Below are 23786 nucleotides of genomic sequence, written 5' to 3' on the forward strand. Positions count from 1 at the left end.
GTATGTAACTTGTGTGGATGTAATTGATCTCCTTCTGAAATATTAATAAATATGCGGAAGAATCACATGGAAGAGAGCAGGAAGGTAAAAGAAATTCATGAATGTGAATACGTTCACAATGCTGGATCCCAGAAAATGGGGGTAATGGTGGTGGTGGTGGTGGGGGGACCAGGAAACAAGAGCAACAGTTTACCAGGGTTGCAATCAACCAATTTTTCCCCTTAAAGTGTTAAATGTTTGAGATTCTCAAATAAGGCTGTGTAGGTGGGATTTCTACATCCTATGGTCCACCTTCCAGAGCCTATGGGGTGCCATTAGGCCCCGTGCTGGCTGATGAGGGATGAGCACCAGTCACCCTGTGATTCATACGCATGGGGGGCATTGTTGTACGTACGGGTTGCTTAGGGCTGCTTAGCATGATTAGAATGGAGCGCTCTCTAGCAACACATTCCCCTACTGACTTTGCTTTCTATATCTTTTTTCCTTTTTAAGTTTTTCTCCTAGGATTCACCTCTGTATTTTCAAATTCTCTGTTTACACTGAAGTACTTCATTTTTGAGGGTTAGATATCTACTTAATTTTATGGACTCTGAATGCCGACCCTCCTTATCTTCTACTTTTTTTCATACAATGATATTACCGTTTTGGGTTAAATCAATATTTAGGGTTTACATTATTATAACCATGTAAATATTAGCTACTGCTGAGCCACCTAGCACATTATGAATGCTTTTCTTTTCTATTACAGCTTTGTGTTTTCCCTGGGATTAATAATCACTGACTTTTTTGTTTACTTAGTCTTCACTGCATGTGTAACTAAGCCATCCCCCAAATTCTCTGACAGGACTAAGTACTCCTTTTTAATACATTCAGATACATCAGGATCTTCAAATGTTTTTTATTTTTATTTTTTTGAAACATCTCTGGGAGCCCTCTCTCTGCACCAGGCTGGACTAATTTCCACTCTACAGCTGCTTTCTTGGAATCTTTCAGGACTCTGGAAATTCCTTTTGTGTAACTCCTTACCTGCATCTGAGTCTCTATCTCCTCTCTATGTCATAAACTCCCCTCCCTTGGTTTGCCATCTTTTTTATACATTCCAGTAGCTTTCTGAATAGGATGCACAAGAGGTAAAATTTTGGGGTTTGCATTATTTAAAAATGTCTTTGTTTGCTTGCTCGATACTGTGGGTATAGAATTCTAGGTCGGTCCCATGACTTTTATAATCGGGGTTCAGAGGTGAAAGATCAGGTCTTCGGCCTTCCTACTGTTGTATGTCAGACAGCAGGTTTGAACTATGGAGATCCCCAAGGAAGATGGCACCTTTTGTCCAAAGAAATGCCTTTCTCCATCAATGGAGACCTGGCTTGAGTTCTATTTAAGTGTCCACTGCATTACCTATGTACTCAGTCCTGTGCAAGCAGATGACATGCAAGGGTGTAATGTCCCCTGTGCTGCATCTATGGTACAAATGTTTGATCAATGAATGAAGTCACATAAATGAACCTTATCTTGATGAAACAAGGGCAAAAAAGTGAAAGGCTAGATCACCTGGTGTGAAAGTTCAGATGATGGTGGACACGGGTGAGTTCTGTGCAATGCTCCCCAGTGTTCCATGGGAAGATGGAGGGGTATATATCATACCTGGAACCCAGACACAGGTTCTTCATGTCACTGCTTTGGAGATAGTAGGCCTTGCTGGTAAGACACGACAACCCAACATCTAGACTCTGTCATTGTTCATTCATTCTGCCCCTGAAACTCCATTCAAATGGTAATAAAGGCATTTATATGTGATCCTAAGGACAAAGAAGATGGGAGGTTAAGGTGGTGGCAGCCATGAGTTGGCAATGGTGCTAGATGAGTTGCCCATGATTGAACATACTGGAGAAAGCTGAAGAAAGTGACACAAGAGAAAGCCCAAGAGCAGGTCTCTAACTCAGGCTGGTGAACCAAAGGAGCCAGCTGAGACTAGAGTCAATCCTCTGAGAGTCTTTCTAGTTGAAAAGTTTGTTGTTACTTACCACTTAGGCACCCTTGCAGTTATCCGAATGGTCATTCATTTTGTTACTGAAACACAAAGGTAAATCTGTGCATTACCTGGAAAAATAAATTGCTTTAAAAAGGAGGCTTATGGAAGTCCTTAGGCCAGAGCAAAATGGAAAATTGAGTACTTCTGAGTTCTAGCAAATGAGAATGATGCTGTACAATGAGATCAAGAAGTATGTGTTGTTGTTGTTTTTTTTTAATCATTATACTTCAGTGCTTTCACTTAACACTAGAGCCACAATTTCACTTCTGAATTAGATTTTACATCTTTCTGTTGAGGTCTCATTGCAATCTCTGGCTTTAATTTATTTTGTTCTTTAATCATAGGGCAGGTGATTCAGTTGGCTTCAGTTAATTTCATTCCATTCCTCGCTTCAATAGTCTCATTTTATTGCTTTGCTTTTCTGTTTGTTTCTGGTTCACAGTGCTATGTTTTTGGACATAATATTTTCTCTCTTCCCAAGTCTTTTCATCTTTAGGAAACAATTTTGTCAACATTGTTATGATGTTAGCTTTATTTCCCACTCTCCTTTCCTGATGATTTTTTTAAATAATAAATTTATTTTTTATTGGTGTTCAATTTGCCAACATACAGAATAACACCCAGTGCTCATCCCGTCAAGTGATTTTTTTAAATTTATACTTCCTCGTGTGCATCTGCAGTCATGCTTTTTTCATTAATTTATCCTATTTTTGTTCCCAGATTTCTTCCCAAATGCTGCCAAATGCTAAGGAGTCATTGACATCATTTTGGTTTATTCATATGCTTCATTGCTTATGGTCATAATTTCCAGAGTGCTTTCTGCTCTTTCCAAATCACTAGATACTTTCATGCCATTGGAAAGCTTTGAGCCTAAAATGTAAATGTTGGAACATAGCAAAGGACATACATATTATTCATTATAGTGTCTGTATTCTCTAAAAATATACACCTAACCGCCAGCAGTGTTACTGTGAGTGACTTTCATCCATCCAAAGGGACAGTGAGACTTTATCTCTAAAATGAATTCCCTGTACGCATATGGAAATAATTCTCTAGAAGGATATTGCAAACAATACTTAGACATTTTCTGAGCAAAAACATTAACATTTTTCTTATTTTTTTCCTCCAGAGATTTGTAAAACACATAGCAAAATTGAGCTTTTTTCCCCTTTGTTGAAAAATCAGTACAAATATTGGATGAAAAGAACATTTTTTACACACGGTAGCTAAATCTCATAAATGTGTTCTTCTTATAATATCTGAGAAATTCTTTTTCTCTGTTACTGTCCCTTGACATCTATATAATGGAATTTTGATTATAATAGATGATGCATATGAAATACAGATTAAATATTGTTCCTTAAAAGGATATTTTTTGGCCATGTACACTATGAAAATCATAATATTTTTTGTGCATTTATTCACTAGGAATTTGAGAGCCTCCATTAGGTATGAGTCAGGGTACCAAGTACCAGGAATACGGTTGTGTCATCTCTATGCAGTGCCCCTCTTGTAGATTACAGTTTTTGTGGGAGGTCCACACCAAACCACAAAGAAAAGAGTTATTAATGAATCATGCAGGAAGCTAGGACACAGAGTCTAGTCTGGGAGGTGGAAGACCAGGAGTACATTTCTAAGAAATCGATGGGTAAGCCGAGATTCAAAGAATGAGTAGTATCTCTTGGAGCAAAGGATGGTGAAGTATTCCAGCAAAGGGCGCAGGATCTGTGAGACCCTGATGTGGGAAGAGGATTGGGGACCCAAGGCACTGGGAAGCCCAGTGTGGAAATTAGTCCAGCCTGGTGCAGAGAGAGGGCTCCCAGAGATGTTTCAAAATATAATGCCGCTATAAACATTGGGGTGCATGTATCTCCCTTTGAATTAGCACTTTTTTTTGTTCTTTGTGTAAATACCCAGTAGTGCGATTGCTGGGTTGTAGAGTAGCTCTAGTGTTTACTTTTTTTTTTCTTTTAACTTTTTAAAAAAATTTAGTTCTTAGAATAAACTCTACCCCCAACCTGGGGCTCAAACCTATGACCCCAAGATCAAGAGCCATATGCTCTGCTGACTGAGCCAGCCAGGCACCTCTATTTTTAACTTTCTGAGGATTCTCCATACTGTTTTCCAGAGTGGCTGCACCAGTTTGCATTCCTACCAACAGTACACGAGGGTTCCCCTTTCTCCATATCCTTGCCAACACTTGTTGTTCCAGTTTTTTTTAAAGTAGTATTAGCATGAGATATTTTTATCCTTTTACTTTTAATTTACTTATTTCTTTGTATTTTAAAATGAATTTCTCCTAGATAATATATGGTTAGGTCTTGAGTTTTTTCATCCAATCTGACAGTTTCTGCCTTTTACTTGTAATGTTCAGCTATTTATATGTAATGTGAACATCAGTTTAGATTGAAATCTACCATCTTGATACTTGCTTCCTATTTATCTATTTTCTGTTCTTTTTTCTTGTCTCCTTTTGGATTAGTGGAGTACTTTTTAATGATCAATTTAATCTAGCTAATGGATTAATACCTAAGTTTTGTTTTGCTTTACTTTTTTGTTTCTTTTTTAAGTGGTTGCTTTAGAGTTTATGATATATATCTTTAAATTAACATGGCTTACTTCCAAGTGATATTATAGCATTTAATGTGTAGTGGGAGAAACTTATAGCAGTAGATTGTCATTTCCCTCCTCCCACTTGCCTTTATCCTAATACTGTCATTCATTTTATCTCCATATATGTTGTAAACTCCTAATACATTACTATCATTTTTGCTGTAAGCAGTAAATTGTTCTTTTGATGAGGTTTTTAAGTGAGGAAATACATTTCTTAAATATTTAGTTACATACATATCATCTTTTGGCACACTTCATTTCTTTCGGGAGATCATAATATTTATCTGGTATTTTCCTTCTACCCCGAAGACTTCCTTTAACATTTCTTATATTTGTGACCTACTGTCCCTGAGTTCTCTTAGCTTATGGATATGTGAAAAGTCATTATTTTTTTTTAAAGATTTACTTATTTATTCATGAGAGACAGACAGAGAGAGAGAGAGAGGCAGAGACACAGGCAGAGGGAGAAGAAGACTCCTCGCAGGGAGCCCAATGCGGGACTCAATCCTGGATTCTGGGATCACACCCTGAGCTGAAGGCAGACGCTTAACCACTGAGCCACCCAGGTGTCCCTGAAAAGTCATTATTATTTCACCTTCATTTATGAAAGTATTTTAAGCTGTGTATAGATTTTTAGATTGGCAGGGTTTTTTTTTCTCTATTCTTTTTAAATAATGTTTTAATTTTTTTTTCCTCCACTGTCTTCTGGTTTGCATTGTTTCTGAGAAGTCAGCCATCATTCTTATTTTATTTCTCTGTCTATAGTGTGTATTTTACTTAACTATCTGGCTGCCTTTAAGATTTTTCTCTTCATCATTGGCCTTCAGAAATATAATGATGATGTTTCATGGTGTGATTTTTTTTCATGTTTCTTCTGTTTGGTGTTCATTGAATTTATGGGATACTTGGAGTTCCAGTACTCATTAAATGTTGAAAATGTTGGATGTTAAAATTTTTTTATATTACTTTTCCCTTCTGGAACTCCAATTTTACATATATTGGGCCATGTGAGTTAGCCCCTCATCTCACTAAATTTTTTTTTATTTTTTTTTTATTTTTTTTTTAAATTAATTTTTATTGGTGTTCAATTTACCAACATACAGAAAAACACCCAGTGCTCATCCCGTCAAGTGTCCACCTCAGTGCCCGTCACCCATTCCCCTCCAACACCCGCCCTCCTCCCCCCTTCCACCACCCCTAGTTCGTTTCCCCGAGTTTGGAGTCTTTATGTTCTGTCTCCCTTCCTGATATTTCCCAACATTTCTTCTCCCTTCCTTTATATACCCCAAAGATTCAGATGCAACGAAACGTCGGGACACCTGCACCCCGATGTTTCTATCAGCAATGGCCACAATAGCCAAACTGTGGAAGGAGCCTCGGTGTCCATCGAAAGATGAATGGATAAAGAAGATGTGGTTTATGTATACAATGGAATATTACTCAGCGATTAGAAACGACAAATACCCACCATTTGCTTCAACGTGGATGGAACTGGAGGGTATTATGCTGAGTGAAATAAGTCAATCGGAGAAGGACTAAATTTTTTTTTAAGAGAGAGGAAGCAAGAGAGTTTGCACATGTGTATGAGTTGGGGGGGAAGGGGAAAAGGGAGAGAGAATCTCAAGCAGACTCCCCGCTGAGCATGGAGCCCAATGTGGGGATCACTCCCATGTCACTGAGATCAGGACTTGAGCCAAAATCCCAAGTCAGATGCTTAACTGACTGAGCCACCCAGGCACCCCTCACTATTTTTTTGTTTGTTTGTTGTCTTTAGACCTTTTTTCTTTGCTTTTTGATTTGTATAGTTTCAACTGTTCCATCTTCATTCACTGACATTTTCTTCTGCAAGATCTAATCTGCTGTTAATTTCATTTGCATGTTTTCATTTCATATATTGTATTTTTAATCTCAAGGAATTCTATCTTAGCTATTTGTATGGTCTCCATTTCTTTCATCAGTATGCCTCTGCTTTTCTCTGCTATTTTGGAGGTATTGGGAGATTATTTATAACAGCTACTTTGTAGTCCATGTCCGTGACTGCTAGTTGTATCATTTCTCTTTTTTGTGTCTGTTTCTATTGAATGAATCTATTCTTGATAATAGATCATATTTTCCTGCTTGGGTCCACTTTTTTAATTGAATACCAGACATTGAAAATGTTACATTATTGATTACCAGATTTTGTTCCTTTCCATGAACTAGTATTGAAATATGTTTTCTGGCAGTGAAGTTACTTGGAATCAATTTAATTCCTTCTGAGATACATTCAGTGTTGTGCTGATACACTTCTGAGTTCTCTATCTGATACTCCATGTATTAGTTCTTTCCACTCTGGCCAGCTAGAATATGAACCTGTTTCTCCTCCACATGAGCTGCAGGGATTTTCCACTTGTTTCTTTCTGGTGTTCCTTATCCATAATTTCCTCACATACATGCAAATAGCTAAAGACTCATTGAAGGGAACCTTCTTTGGGTCTCCGGAATTCCCCATCTATGCAACTTCCTTCTCTCTGGCTATAAATTTAGCGGTCTTGGCTTCCCCACACCTCACATTTGATCTCCTCAGCTCAGAAATTCCACCAACATCTACTTAGGTTTCCTCTTTTTGAAAGGATTTGGGAACTCTCTCCAGGCAGTAAGCTGGGAACTTGTAGGGCCCAGTACATTTGTCTCCTCTTTTTAATGGTTTACAGTTCCATATTCCCTGAAATGTTTACTTGTTGGAGGGTAAATCCAGTTTCTGGCTTTTTGTTTGTTTTATTTTATTGTGGGCAGAAATGGAATTTCATATTTCAGTGTTTTATGCCATTGTGAAGTTTTATCCACTTCTTATTCAGGAGAACAGTTGCACCATTGCTTTAGTGCTGGGGAATAGATAGAATAATTGAAATATATTAGAGTTAAATGCATAACATATGAGAATACTTTTATAGCTTGCTGTGGAATTATTTTATAGAAGTTTGGAATGCTTTCCAAGTCATTATGAGACCATTCCTTTATCTGCTTCCAGATCATCTGATCAAAATGACACTAAATTTCAAGCAGTTATTCAAACATAAAAACATTTTGGAGTCTGAACCAGTGAAGGGTTCTGCTTTCTAGATAATGTTTACCTAAGGCTAAGTTATATCCCTTTTCATTTTGTAAGACCTTTACAGAAGTAGTTCATTTTACTAAGCACATCCGCTCACATATTCCTATAAAATCAATACAAGTATTTTAGTCCTAAATGGAATTTCCATTCAAAATGAATATACCCAATTTGCAAATCGAATGCTCTGTTTTGGTTCTCATGTCTTCTGATCACTCTGAAGCAGTTGACACTGTTGGAAACCATGGGTTGACTTCCCAAAATGCTATCCTTTTCTTTCTAAGGTATCACTCTCTGGGATTTGGGCTCCCAATTTCATAATTTCTTCTTAATCATCATGATGGATTTTTATTTTTCAATTTCTTTAAAATATTTAACTTAAGTATAGAATATATACATGAAAGTGTACGTATCATAGTGAATAGCTCAGTGAAATTTTCATTAGTTTAGCACATCAGTGTACCCAGTGCCCAGATCCAGGAAATGAACACAGCCAGAAGCCTGGATGCCCCTATGTCTTTTTATTCTCTATACCCAGACCAACCTGTGATTCTTAACATCAAAGTTTAGTGTTTTCCGTTTTTATGCTTGGTATAAATGGAATAATACATTATTTACTCTTGTGTCTATTTGCTTTGGTTCAACATTATAGCTGTGAGATTTATATTTTTTGTAATTATAGATTATTTATTCCTACTGTTATATAGTAATTCAGTGTACAAATGCATCATACTATTCACTATTGATGGATATTTGAGTTATTTCCAGTTTGGGGCTTTTACAAATAGCACTGCTATGAATATTCCTATATAGGAATATTCCTGTATATATATATATGAATATTCCTATATATATATATATATATATATATATATATATATATATACTTTTTTTTTTTTTTTTTTGGTGAGCGTATGCATACATTTCGGTTGGATAAATACCTTGCAGGTGAATTGTTGAGTCATAGGATATGCATATGTTCTGCTTTAGTAGATATCAGTGAGCAGTTTTACACACTGATTTTTTTTTTTTACACACTGATTTTATCAGATTATACTCTCACCTGCAGCATCTGCGATTCCTTTTGCTCCTTATTCTTGACAGTTAGTATATCCTATCATTTCAACTTTAATCATTCAGAAGGCAGTATAGTGGTAATTCCTTATGCTTTTTTTAATAAAGAATATTTTATCTATTTGCAAGAGAGCATGAGCACAAACTGGGTGGGGGGAGGCAGAGGCAGAGGGAGAGGGAGAAGTAGACTCCCCATTGAGCAGGGAGCCCGACATGGGGCTTGACCCCAGGACCCTGGGATCACGACATGAGCTGAAGGTAGATGCTTCACTGAGCCACCCAGGTGCCCCTCTTCATGCTTTTAATTTTACTTTTCTGATAACTAGTTACATTCAGTAGTTTTTCATTTGGGTAGTGGCTATTTGTAAAATGGCTTTTGTGAAGTGACTAAGTCTTTTGTACATTTTTTATCAGATTCTCTTTTTCTTATTGATTTGTAGGAGTTAGTTATGGATTTTGTATGCCAGTCCTAGGTCAGATAGCCTTTGCTCACCTTTTATATATTAAGTATCCCTGAGGATCCATCTCTGTTTTTTTAACTCCAGCACAGTCAATGTACAGTATTATACTAATTTCAGATGTGCAATGTAGTGATATCACAATATGTTAGTTCTCATTGAGATAAGTGTACTCCACGGGACGCCTGAGTGGCTCAGTGGTTGAGCATCTGCCTTTGGCTCAGGTCATGATCCCGGGGTTCTGGGATCAGGTCCCATGTCAAGCTCCCCACAGGGAGCCTGCTTCTCCCTCTGCCTGTGTCTCTGCCTCTCTCTCTGTCTCTCATGAAGAAATAAATAAAATCTTTAAAAAAAAAGATAAGTATACTCTTAATCCACTTCACCTATTTCACCCAGCTCCCCCACCCTACCTCATTTCTTACTTTTGTGTCTTCTGGTTCTTTACACTCTCCTTGGTACACCTCACCCAATGGTGGGCTCAGTTTCTCTGATTGTGGCATCTCTCTCTGGGATCTTAGACCCCTATACCCACCTCACTAGTGAGTGGTCCAAAGGCAGTGTCCCCCTAACCTGAATGAGTCTGATGTCATTGTTTTCTCTACCCAACTAGCTCTGCCTTATATGTTGTCTATTTTTGTTCACAGTGCAATGATGTGGCCAGGTGTGCAAACTATTGAATTTGACCATAATGACTTTTTCTTCTTCCTCCCACTCATTCCCCCCAAGGCCCTGCCCACAAATTCTGGCAGGTTCACATCAGATGTGTTCATATAGTTTAGAATTCCCTCTCTCTTGATCCCACCAATGAGTAGGCAGGTCTTGGCTGCCCCCACAGCAGCCTAATCGGACTTCCTGCCTCTAGTGTCCACTCCTTATAAACTGAGTTTTTACTTTCTAAAACTACAATTAGGGAAAGTGCTTGTTCTGCCTCAGAACTTTCAGATTCTCTATGATTTTTTTTTAGACAGCTATATCGAGGTATCAGTTACAGAGAATAAAATCCATGTGTACAATTCAGTAATTTTTCATAAGTTTACAGGTATGTGCGACTTTCACTGAGGTCAAGTTTAGACCATTTTCATCACCTCACAAAGGAACTCTGCATCCCTTAGCTACCATGCTCTCCCCCTCTTGCCCTTACCCACAGCTCTAAGGAAACCACTCCTCTCCATCCCTGTAGAGTTGTCTTTTCTGAATGTTTCATGGGAATGTCCTCATACAGTGTGTGGCCTTTTGTGATTGGCTTTTTCATTTAGCGTGATATTATCAAGGATCATCCACACCTGTCGCATGCGTCAGTATTTCCTTTCTCATCGCTGCTGAATACAATTCCACTGGATGGACACACCAGCTATTATTTATCTGTTCTTCAGTTGACGGACGCTGCAATTGTTCCTACGTTTGGCTATTGGAAATGATGCTCCTTTTAACACTTGAGGACAGGTCTTTGCATGGACAGGTGTATTCATTTCTCTTGGCTATATACCCTCAGATGGGACTTCCTGTTGCCCACAGAAGTAAGCACATGCTTTTTAGCATGAGATTGGATACCACTTATGACCCAGACTTTATAATAAGCATCTGAAATGGAAGCTTCCTGAGATCAGCCTCCGAGCTTTGGTTGGTAGGGTGTCCCCAGGCCTTAGCATAGCACCAGGTTGTTAGCAGGTGATGAGCACATATGTACAGCATAAGTGAATATAAAGACCCCCAGGCTCTCTCTCCCAAATTCTACATCACTGTTGGTTCAGCCCTGAAGTTCCTGTTATCCTATATCTTCTCACTTCTCTCCCATCTGGGATGACTCAGTGTCCTAACATTTTTACGTCCTCTGCCTAAAATCTACTTTCCTCTTTTCTTCTGGACAGTTTGCCTCATCTTCTCCAGTTTGGGGTAGTAGCTCTCATTTCTGCTCCTGTATCATTTTGTGAATAATTCCTCCACAGTACTCAGCGAAGAATTAGCACCAACCTCTTTACTGACCAGGGCCCCCTCTAGACCAAACAATTCCTTGCGATCTGTACCCTGACTCACGTGAATTTGCATTCCTGGGCCCTTGCATGAAGCCTGGAACAGGACAGGTGCTCCATAAATACCACTGCAAGCAGGAGCATTTGTGTCATTGCTTCCTATAACATTTCTTTCATGTGTCTTCACCTCGCCAGATCTGGGTTTTAAGGAAAGCAATGTAGACTTATTTTTCTTTTTAGCGTAACATTCTTCTTTATGTTGTCACTGGAGCCCTGCTTATACCATCTGTTATAACGATATAAAGTTTGAAGAAATCTGTAGATGAAAGAACAATCCTCCAAAGCCCCTTCCTTCAGCGTCCTTAGTGTCCGTACCCCAGGATTTTATATGCCTTAATTTTGCAGCAAGATTATGCCAAATGTTTTGTTTAGCTTTCTGTTATTAAACTGCAGTTAGTTTCAGGGAAATTTCACACACACGTAATTCACAGCGAGATTGCCCATGCCCTTACTGGAGGGAGCAAATGTTGCTGTATTCAAAGTGCATGCAGCATGCCATAAAATGAAGTACTATTATTTAAGCAGATGGATGGCCCCTTAGATGGAAGAAACAGAAGCTGCTGGAATGTAGTTTGGGTTTTCTCTTGCCTGTGGCCATATGATGTGTATCTTAGAGAATGAGTTTATGTTACATTATTAAACCCGGTGGTGTGAAATAGAGAGACTAATGCAAAATACCTTTAAAAAATGTAAGGAGAAGTGACAGTAATCCCCTGTGGGTCACTTATCTCCTTAACTGCTAGGATTAAACATTTATTTTGCATTTTTCTCACAGTCATTTAAATAATTTCGCATTTATGTATGAAATATTTCTTACATACGTTCACGTTTTCAAAGACCTGCTATTCTTAACAAGGCTACTTTTATGAGACACGAGAATGAATTCAGATATGACTAAATTTTATTTAGTTCAAATTATCCAAATCCAGTTGACAGAAGAGTCATGTGGGGAGGGAACAAAAAGGAATCTGGGTGGAATTAATTAGCTAGAAGAGTGACAGTTACCTCACTCCTAACAATGTGTTTGGGGTGATGTCAGTTTCCTAGAAAGCTCAAATGTAAAATCACAGTGCCACTATCAGCATTTTTATTTGAGTTGAAAGCTGTAATGTTTAACTATTAACTGTGCTTCCGATCTGAGCCAATTTCTTAGTTGGCAATAATTTTCATATTCTGATTTATGGAGCATTGCTAAAGTCTTTAGTTATGGTTGGGAGAGAAAGCCATCAAACAGTTACTACTTGATGAACACCCCTGGCTGTCTTCTTTTTGAGTAAATCTATCGCTTTTACAAAGTGGATTTTTCCCCCTGCCATCTTTTGATACATGGCATTCCCTCTGTTTGTCTGTTCAGAGATAGCACTGGGCCCAGTGGGCAAGCTGGTGGGCCCTGCCCGGGAGAGAGAGGAAGGGGAAGTGGGTGGATGTTCAGGTGAGATGTTCAGGGGATGCTGAGTCTCATAGACACAGCTTCCCTGGGAATTAGTTGGCTTTATAGAGTAAATCCAGCCGTATAATGAGATTAAATCTTCATCAGAAAGACTGAATCCTGCGTCTGTGACCTCCTAGCCCCGAATCCTTGGTCAAGCGACAACCCTTCTGAATCTCCACATCTTCTTCTGCAGAGTGGAGGCTACACTCATCTGGCACAGATGCTATTCACAAGACTAGAATTACGCCTTGAGTATCGTAACACCGTCTGATACAGTACAGTACAGGTGCTCCATAACTCATATTCGCACCTCTGCTCAGTGAGATTAATTCCAAGAATCAAGGGCTTCTTTTCTCTCTTGTGAATATGTGCCGAGGTGTGCAATTGTTTCTGGGAAGTCATATATAAGCACAAACATCTGAGAAGTGGGTCTTTGTGGCATTTTAAAATCTTCCCGTTAATTTTTGAATTCTAGGAGTTGTTTCCTCTGTTCACGTAAATGACACTGTGTGACTGTTTGCTCCCGAGTGCAACATAAGCCGTAGTAAATGAATTAAAAAGCCAAATATGTGTAGACATTTTGTTTGTAGCAATGAACACAGAAACAATTTAAATAACTAAGACCAGGAAGATAGTTTAGAAAATCCTATTAGATAAAATGTACATCCACTATTTACTTGTAAGGACTGTATAAGAAGTATGGAATTTTTGTATATGAAATAACAGTAAGAGAATGAAGCGTAGCCTACCACAAGTGCATTATTTTATGTATACACATTATTACGCAGAGTAATCATGTAGGCACACCATGTAGGCCGATGGACCTGAAGAGGAAATATGAAAATCAAAATAGAAATTGTCACCGGCTGGTGGAATTGACTGATGCTTCGGTCAAAGTTCTTTATATTATTGCTGCACCTTTTCAATAAAAAAGAAAAGGGCATCGTTGATTGGACGCTATTTTTAGGAAACCAATTGTGCTTTTTAAAATGTTTTACCTGTAAATATAGATTTTAATTTTTAAAGAAGTGTGACTGATTTCATTCAAGAGTATCTCTCCACGTACCTCCCAACCAGAGCAATCTGGTCGGAGAGATTGGACCTCATCATTCATCCTTTTAGCTTCTGTTCATCCAGCACCTGTTGGGTGTTAGGCTGTGCCCTCTGGGGAAGAGCATGAACAAATGGTGACATCGTTCTCATGGGGCTCATGTTCTAGAGGTAGAGACCAGCAATAGTGAATACAAAATCCATAGCATGAATCCCAGTAGCAGCCAGACAGTACTGTGGAGGCCGAGCAGGGTGTCAGGATCGGGCTGGTAAATGACCTATTAAAAGTCAACAATCCAGGGGCTCCTGGGTGGCTCAGAGGTTGAGCATCTGCCTTTGGCTCAGGTCATGATCCCGGGGTCCTGGGATCGAGTCCCACATTGGGCTCCCAACAGAGAGCCTCCTTCTCCCTCTGCCCGTGTGTCTGCCTCTCTGTGTCACTTGTGAATAAATAAATGAAAATATTTAAAAAAAAGGTTCCAATCCAGGATAACCTATCAGCTTATGTACAAGGTATGGAGTGAGGACAGTAGCTCTTCAGTACCAGCCCCTCTGCCCATTTTGAATTGTTTCATTTTAGCCAAGCCTGGCGATTGTTTCCCAGAACAACCCCCTGAGGCCAGGCTGACTTGAAGGCCAAGTTCGGAACATGCGCCCGACTGACCGATTCTTGTGTTGTTTTTTTGTAGTTTTCAGTGAGGACCTTCACTCCAGCCTCTACTTTGTCAATGCATCTCTGCAAGAGGTAGTGTTCGCGAGCACCACGGGGACCCTGGTGCCCTGTCCCGCTGCAGGCGTCCCTCCTGTGTCTCTCAGATGGTACCTAGCGACGGGCGAGGAGATCTACGATGTCCCCGGGATCCGCCACGTCCACCCCAACGGCACTCTCCAAATTTTTCCCTTCCCTCCTTCAAGCTTTAGTACCTTAATCCATGATAATACTTATTATTGCACAGCTGAAAATCCTTCAGGGAAAATTAGAAGTCAGGATGTCCACATCAAGGCTGGTGAGTACGGTTCCTCTGTGTTTTCCTTCTGTGCTTGGGGAGGTGGTGGCGGTGGCGGTGCGGTGTGTGTGTGTGACGAACAGTAAGGTGCCATCAGCTGAGAAAACCTAAAGTGAAACTCTGCCCTCTGTTCATTCTGACACTGCCCGTGACTTCTTTAATATGTTCAAGCATCCTTTGACTGAGTTTCCAAATGCTCTGTGTCCCTGGAACTAAGACGTGAAATTCGTGATGGCAGTGGGGCAGGTGTAAAGTGTAACCCAAATTGTGTTGTACTTTGGCTGATGGATGCTCTGACTCAGACTCTCAGGGTCTCAAACCCAGTGTGTCTGCGTCCAGCTTCGACTCCCCATCTGCCCTCCCCATACCAGGGCCTAGAGGCCTAGAGGCGGGCAGTCGGGGAGTGGGGAGGACGGAGGGAGGACACACAGTTGTGAGTCCAGTAAAACCTGTCCTATAACTGCAACAGAACCAAATATCCTTGTATTCCCTGTGAAATTAAAAAAAAAAAAAAACCCAAAAAACAAAAAGCAAAAAACAGATCCTTTTCCATGTTTTTGTTTTGTTTTGTTTTCTTTTCTTTTTTGACTGGGTCACATGTTGCCAGGATGTTGCCGGTGAATAAATCCTGAGTTGGTTGTGTCCCTTTTAACAATATATACCTTAAAAAATGACATTCTTATATGTCAACCTGGGAATACGGTCTGAGATTCACAGACATGGAAAAGGTGTACATAACAGAACATATCGTGTCACGTTATAGATTTAACAGAGGCCCCCAGAAACAGACCCACAGCGAGACTCTAGTTAGCAAGCAGTGTTTTAACGTTTTTTTACACTTCGCCTCACAAACACTACGGCACACCGACACGATGTAATGTCGGGGCAAAGAGAAGGTGACTTTGATTGTTGTCTTACGCACCAGGTAGCTGGGGGAGCTTTGTAATAATTTCCACAGCAAGCAAGGAGGTGCTGCTGGAAGACTGCACCGCATGAGCAAATTATGAAATGTTTCTGAATTCCTGCATATGATCTCTTTGATGTAAGCAATCAAACATTAGACTACGGTTCCTTCTGCTAGCTAGTCGTCTTCCCGACTGTATTTTGATCTCCGTGACATGCTCGTGAATTCCAGCACCTGAGCAAGAAGCACGCTTAGGAGAGCAAGAAAAAGATTGCCTTTAATCAAGAGATATGAAGAGTCGGTACCCCAAATAATTAAAATAAAGCAAATGAAATTTGCACAGAGACCTCTACACCTGACAAACAGGAGGAGAGAGCGAGCGCCTTTTACTTGGCAGGCGGAAGATGTTAATGATGCGTTATAGAAACATATTTGTAATCTACAAAGTGCCACTTATCGAAAAACCTGGAACTTCAGACAGCTCTGCTTGTACGTGTGAATCCGCTCTCTCTTTCCTGGGTTTCCTGTCAGATCAAGGAATTAAATGCTTCCTCCTGTTTTACCTGCCATTTTTGAAACCTGTCCTGGAATTGATTACTTTTGCGCGCCGCTGAATGTGTTTTTAGGGGGGTGGAAATGGCATCACCTGGTCTGGCGGCCGTGCCCCCTCCACTCCCGCCTAAGTGCGTTCCTGGCCTGGTGCTGGCATTCCCGACACCCGGGGCCTCCTGAGTGCCTGTCCAACAAACACGTGATTGCTGCATCAGCGTGAGCTTACAAGACGGACACTCACGTTTGCCTGCATGGAATCTCTTTTTCGCATTTAATTGGACTTCTTGTCGTGGAGATGTTTATGACTGCAACAATCTTTTAGAGTTTTTTATTGGATGCCTGAAAATCTGGCTTCACCATTTTTATGTAGATGCTACTATAGAACTGGATGGCTGTGCAGAAGGGCAGGTGTGCGTGTGTGTGTGGGGGGTGTCCTGTCTACGATACCCAGTGCCGGCTGTAGTGCAAGATCTGAGCAGAGTGACAACTGGCTCACAGGGTGGCACCTACACATCAGGTGTGCCTAAGTGTCTCCTTGTCCCTCTCGATCGGTGTTGGGGTTTTCCTGGAATAACCCATTAGGGGAAATGGCCTCAGAAGCTGTCCTTTGGCAGGACAGGACATTTTCATTCTTCACAGTTTTCAGCGACTTTGACTCAGGCCTGGGTGTCTGCAAAAGTGGGATTTTTCATCTGTCACGTCTTAGGAATTCGCAAAGCTAGGTCACCTTGCATGCACACACACATCAGCACTCAAATACCTTCTTCCACTTTTTGTTGCAAGGACTGGAATGCAGACAGACCACTTGAAGCAGTACCGTCCCTGGCCCCTAGCAAATAGTAATAAGCAGTATGACCTTGGCAAATAAAAAAAAAAAATCTAGTGATTGTTTCCTCTTTCATTTACTGTGATTAATAGAATCTGACTGGGACTTCTGCTCCTGGCCAGGATAGAATGGCAGGGGTCAAATTTACCCTTTTCTCTGAAATAATAACATGCAGACAAGACCGAGAGAGCCACAGTTCTCAAGACTGGCCACCGGGCAATAGAGGAAAGTGATCCTTGGGAAGCTGTAAGAAGCAGGTGAGCCCTTTGAGTACCCCCGTGCACTGCCTTGAGTTTCCAGATGGATGACACAAAACCTACACAAGATTTTTTATAGCAGCTTTATGCATAATTGCCGACACTTGGAAGCAACAAAGAAGTCCTTCAGTATGCGAGTGGGTAATAACAAAGACACTCTCCTCGCCTAAGCTGGAGTCAAGCTGCATGTGAGCCCTCTTCTTGACTAGTCTTTGACCTTGAGCCTCTGTCCTCCCCCAGCCTAGTTTTAGGAAGACTCCTTCTCAGTCATCCCCTCCCTTTGACATCCAGCTACTCTGATATCTGATCAAGCTCCTTATCTTACTTTGATGTGTGAGTCAGTCTTGCCTTTAGCTTTTAGGTCTCCTCTGAGTAATCTATGAACTGATCCCCTCACTGCCTCTGCCATTTGGCTGGAAATCCCCACTTGTCCTTGCTCTATTTGGAGGTGAGAAAAATCTCTCTCCCTTATTGGAGTAGTCATGAGTCCTACTGCAATAGCCTTAAAGTCCTCTGTCACATTTTAACAAGCATCAGAATAATTTTTTCTTTAACAATAAACAAACTATGGCAAATCCATACAATGGAGCATCACTTAGCAAGGTAAAGAAACAAGCCATGCAGCCATGAAAAAGATAGAAGGACCATAGATGCATATTACTAAGTGAAAGAAGTCAATCTGAAAAGGCTATGAAATATATGGTTCCAAGTATATGACGTTCTGGGAAGGGCAAAACTATAAAGACAGTGAAAAGATCAGTGATTTCCAGGGGCTGCCAGGCAGGAGAAGAGGGATGAGTAAGTAGATCACAGGACATTTTTAAGCAAGGAAACTTCTGGATGATACCTTAGTGGTGGATCCAGGACATTCTTCATAGAGCTGCACAGCACAGAAGGAAGCTTCATGTAAACTATGGGCTTTACTTAATAATAACATTATTATTATTATTATTAATACTGGTTCATGAATGTAACAAAAGTATAACATTAATGCAACCTGCTAATAATGAGAGAGACTAGAGAGACTGGCCTGGGTGGGTAAAGGCAGTGTATGGGAACACTGTATTTTCTGTACTTTGAAAATTTTCTGTAAACCTAAAACCACCCTAAAAAATAAAATCTATCCCAAAGAAAATTGGAAAAAAAATATTTCACATAGTTTGATACACAAATAGAGTCCCCTAAAGGAATGGATGGTGAGAGAAATGAGCAAAACAAATACATAGTTGAAATACTGGTCAAATTCTTTCACATTTGATGGAAACTATAAACTTACAGATCCAAGGAGCTCTACAAACCCCAAGTACAAGATATCAGAAGAAAAATACACCAAAGTGTATGATAATCAGATTTCTCAGGACCAGTCTAAAGATAAAATGTTAAAAACAACCAGGAGGGAAAATACGTTAGTGGAACAAAAACAAGGATGACAACAGATTACCCTTCAGAATCAACGTAAAAGAACAGAGAAGCAGTATCTTTAAAGTACTGGAAGGAGGGTGCCTGGGTGGTTCAGTGGTTGAGCATCTGCTTTTGGCTCAGGGCATGATCCCGGGGTCCTGGGATCAAGTCCCGCATCGGGCTCCCCTCAGGGAGCCTGCTTCTCCCTCTGCCTGTGACTCTCCTTCTCTCTCTCTGTCTCTCATGAGTAAATAAATAAAATGTTTTTAAAAAAAAGTATTGAAAGGAAATATAGTTTGTAAATCTAGAAATCTAGATCTATATCTAGTAGAATAGTTTTATTTCAAAATAAAGACTTTTTATTGGGCACACAAAAGCTGAAAGAATTTATCAGCAGCTGACCTGCACCAGTAGAAATCTTAAAGGAAATCCTCCAGTCAGAAGACAAATGACAGTGGGATCTCAGATCTACTTAGATCTACTTAGAGGAAAGAACAGTGAAAATAGGGGCAGCCCAGGTGGCTCAGGGTTTAGCACCGCCTTCAGCCCAGGGTATGATCCTGGAGACCCGGGATCAAGTCCCATGTCAGGCTTCCTGCATGGAGCCTGCTTCTCCCTCTGCCTGTGTCTTTGCCTCTCTCTCTCTGTTTCTCTCATGAATAAATAAATAAAATCTTAAAAGAAAAAAGATTCCTGATCCACAGAAATTATGAGATAATAAATGTGTGTTGTTTAAAAAAAAAAAGAACAGTGAAAAAGTAACCAACGTGGGTAAATTAGATTTTTCTAAAAGTGAACTGATGTACAATATTCTATTACTTTCAGGTGTGCATCATACTGATTTAATATTTTTATATATTAAAAAAATTATCCTCCTGGTAAGTGTAGTTACCATCTGTCACCATAAAGCGTTATTATAACATTATTGCCTAATTCCCTATGCTATATGATGTAATGTACTTCCCCATAACATATTTATTTTATGACTAAAAGTTTGTACCTCTGAATCCCCTTCACCTAGTTCTCCTCCCTGCTCTGGTAACCAACAGTTTGTCCTCTGTATCTCTGAGTCTACTCCTGTTTTATTTTTTTGCTCATTTGTTCTGTTTTTTTTTTTTTTTTTTTTTTTAGATTCTACATATGAGTGAAATCATATAGTGTCTGTCTTTCTTTGACTTATTTCACTTAGCATAACATCCTACAGGTCCATCCACAAATGGCAACATTTCATTTTCTTATATCTGAGTAATACTCTGTTTTACACACACACACACACACACACACACACACACACACACCATATATTCTTCATCCACTTATCTACGGACACTTAGGTTATTTCCATATCTTGGCTATTGTAAATATCACCACAGGACACATGGGGTGCATGTACCTCTTTGAATTGGTGTTTTTGTTTCTGTTTCAGATAAATACCCAGAAGTAGAAGTGCTGGATTCTAGGGTAGTTCTATTTAGAATTTTTTGAGGAAGCTCCATACTGTTTTCCACTTTACATTCCCACCAACAGTGCACAAGGGCTCCCTTTTCTCTACATCCTCATCAGCACTTGTTATTTCTTGTCTTTTGGACAATAGGAAATCTGAGCAGTGTGAGGTGAAACCTCATTTCCCTGATGATCAATGTTATTAATGATCCTTTCATGTACCTGTTGGTCATCTGGATGTCTTTGGAAAAATGTATGTTCCAGTCCTTTGCCCACTCTATAACAGATTATGTTTTTGTGTTTGTTGTTATGGTTGTGATATTGAGTTGTGTGAGTTCTTTATATATTTTGAATATTAACCTTTTTAAGATGTTTGATTTGCAAATATCTTCTCGCATTCAGTGGGTTGCTTTTTCATTTCGTTAATGGTTTCTTTGTGTGAAAACCTCAATGGAGTTCCATTTATTTATTTTAGTTTTTTTCTTCCTTGTATGAGGAAGAAAAAAATACTGCTAAGACAAATGTCAAAGAGCTTACTGCCTATGTTTTTTTTTTTTTTTCTAGGAGTACTGTCTATGCTTTCTTCTAGGAGCTTTATGGTTTCAGGTCATACATTTAAGGCTTTAACTCATTTTTAGTTGAACTAGTGTGTTGATACGCTGTAAGAAAGTGGTCCAATTTCATTCTTTTGCATGTGGCTGTCCAGTTTTTCCAGCTCCATTTATTAAAGAGACTGTCTTTTCCCCCATTGTATATTCTTGCCTTCTTTGTCATAGATTAATTGACCACATATGAATGAGTTTATTTCTGGTCTCCTTATTTTTTTTTTCATTGATCTAGGTGTCTGTTTTTGTGTCAGTGCCATACTTTTTGGATTACCATAGCTTTGTAGTATAGTTTGAAATCAGGGAGCATGATAACCTCTGGCTTTGTCTTTCTCAAGATTGCTTTGGCGATTCATGGTCTTTTGTGGTTCCACAAAAAGTTTAGGGTTGTGTAAAAAATGTCATTAGTTCTGTGAAAAATGCCATTGGTATTTTGCTGGGTTCAGATCAAATCTCTACATTGCATTATATCATAATTTTTTGATATTTAAAATCTTTTAGAAGACAATTGACTATTTAAACAAAAGTAATTGTAATGTTTTGTGGGGTTTGCAATGTATGTATAAGTAAAGTGTATGACAATAATAGCATTAAGGCCTGGAGTAAAGATGTGAAGTTCAATATCATAAGGTTTGTCTTATATGTGAGCTTATATAATATTATCTAAATATAGATTATGATAAGTTACAGAGGTATGCTATAAAATGTAAAGCAATCACTATAGCAAAACAGAGTTATAGCTAATAAGCTTTATCATAAAGGAGAGAAAAAAATGGAATCATTAAGAAAATCCTCAATTCTAAACATAGAATAAAAAATAGGAAAAAGGAGAGAAAGAATAAATGACAAAAATAGAAATAAAAAACTCAAGATGATGGACTTAAACTTAACCATACCAATATTCACATTAAATATAAATGCTCCAATTATCTGATTTAAAAGACAGAAATTGCTAGATTAGTTTCAAATACTGCTTAAAAGAAATGTACTTTAAATATAAAGATACAGATATGGTAAAGGTAATAGGATGGGAAAATATGTACTATGCTCATCAAATCAAATAAATCTAATCAAAAAGTATTTAAAAATTGGAGTAAGTACGTTAATATCAAAGTATATTTCAGAGCAAAGAATATTACTGGGGCTAAAGTTCATTTCATAATATAAAGGAATCATTTAATTCAGAAGATATGACTATTCCGAATGTTTAAGCCCTCAATAACAGCACTTCAAAATATGTGAAGTAAAAATGGTTAGAACTTCAAGGAGAAGCAGACAAATCAAAATTTATCATTAGAGATTTCAACACCCTTCTTTATTCATTAGCAGTGGGCAGAATTGACAAGGATAAAGACTATTTGAACAACACTATTATATATTTGATAATATCAACATTTAAATAGAGAACACTGAATCCAATAATAGCACAATACACATTATTTTCAAGGTCACACAGAAATTTACCAATATAAACCATATTATATGAATGAAGAGAGTCTCGGATGAGTTTTTCAAAAATAAAATTATATAAAATATGTTCTTTACCTGTTCTTTACCTTAATTATATAAAATATGTTCTTTACCTGCTTTATAAAATAGCAATCACCAACTCCAGGAAATCCCCAAATATTAGGATACAAAATAACACACTTCTAAATAATCTGTGCAAAAGAAAAATCAGAAGGAAAATTAGAAGTTATTTTGAATGGAATGAAAATGAAAACAGAATATCTAAGAAAGAATTTTGGGGGATGGCACTAAAACAGTGCTTGGGGAGACATTTATAGTTTTAAAAACCCTGATTAGAAATAAAAAAAATGGTCTGAAATACTGGTCTCAGCTTCCATCTTAAACCTAGGAAATAAAAACAAATTAAAACCAATATAGACAGAAAGGAAAGAATAAAATTCAGAGCCCAAATCAGTGAATTATCAAACATATAAAGTTTGTGAAACCAAAACTTAGTTTTCTGGGAAAAAAACAACAAGTTGAGAAACTTCTGGCCCAGCTATAAAGGAAAATAAAGCAGACAAATGACCAATGTCAAGAATGAGAAAGATTATATCAACACATATTCTACAGATATTAAGATTATAATAAACTATTAAGGACAGGTGTATGTCAATAAGTTCAGCAACTTAGATGAAATGAGAAACTCCTTGAAAGACATAAAATACCAAAACTTTTTCAAGAAGAAATAAAGTGAAAAGCCCTGTATCTTTTAAAGAATTCAAATTTATAATAAAAAATTTTTCTACAATGATATTCTAAGCTCAAATGGATTTACTATTGAATTCTACCAAACACAGGGAGGAAATAATAAAAATTCTATACAAACTCTTTCAGAAAACTGACAAGGAGAAAATACTTCTGAAATCATTTTATGAGATCAGTGCTACCTTGCTAATAAAACAGCATAAAGGCATTACAAGAGGAAAATAAAAGCATAAATATCTCTCACGAGTATAGATGTAAAAAAATCTAAACAAAATTTTAGCAAAGTGAATTCAACAACAAAGAAAAAGGATGTGTATCCTGATTATGTAAGCCTTACCTCCAGAATGTAAGGTTAGTTTCACATTTGAAAATTAATCCAGGTAATTTACCCTATTAACATAGTTAAAAAAAAAAAAAACTCATGCCATCATTTCAATCAATACAAAAGCATTGACAAAATACAGCATTCACTTATAAAAATTCTCAGAAAATTGGGAGTAGAGGTGAACTTCCTCATGGTAATAAAAAGCACTTATAGGAATCCTACTATAGCTAACATCTTAATGATGAAAGATTGCTTTTCCTCTAAAGATGAAGAATACAAGGATGTGTGCTGTGTGCTTTCACCACTTTTCAACATTGTACTGGAGGTGGTGGCCACTGCAATATGGCAAGAACAAGAAGTAAAAGGCATTGTGATTGCAAAGAAACAAGTTCACCTATCTTTATTTGTAGATGACAATCATATATATGTTAGAAAATCTGATGGAATCTACAAAAAAAGCTACTGGAAT

The 23786-nt window shown here is 38.5% G+C and overlaps 1 protein-coding gene across 3 annotated transcripts in view; it reads left to right on the forward strand.

Annotated features, from left to right (window-relative positions):
* DSCAM (DS cell adhesion molecule) overlaps nucleotides 1-23786 on the forward strand; it is a 731493-nt gene that overhangs the window by 104892 nt on the left and 602815 nt on the right. For all 3 annotated transcript variants that reach the window (XR_011997624.1, XR_011997625.1, XM_072740401.1), the window contains exon 2: nucleotides 14470-14787. Coding sequence is in view for 1 of the 3 variants with exons in the window: in XM_072740401.1 (XP_072596502.1) it covers nucleotides 14470-14787 (318 nt within the window). In the remaining 2 variants the exon portion in view is untranslated. The remainder of the gene's footprint in view (nucleotides 1-14469; nucleotides 14788-23786) is intronic.

Source organism: Vulpes vulpes, chromosome 15 (genome assembly GCF_048418805.1).
Source record: "Vulpes vulpes isolate BD-2025 chromosome 15, VulVul3, whole genome shotgun sequence".
Classification (NCBI taxonomy): domain Eukaryota; kingdom Metazoa; phylum Chordata; class Mammalia; order Carnivora; family Canidae; genus Vulpes; species Vulpes vulpes.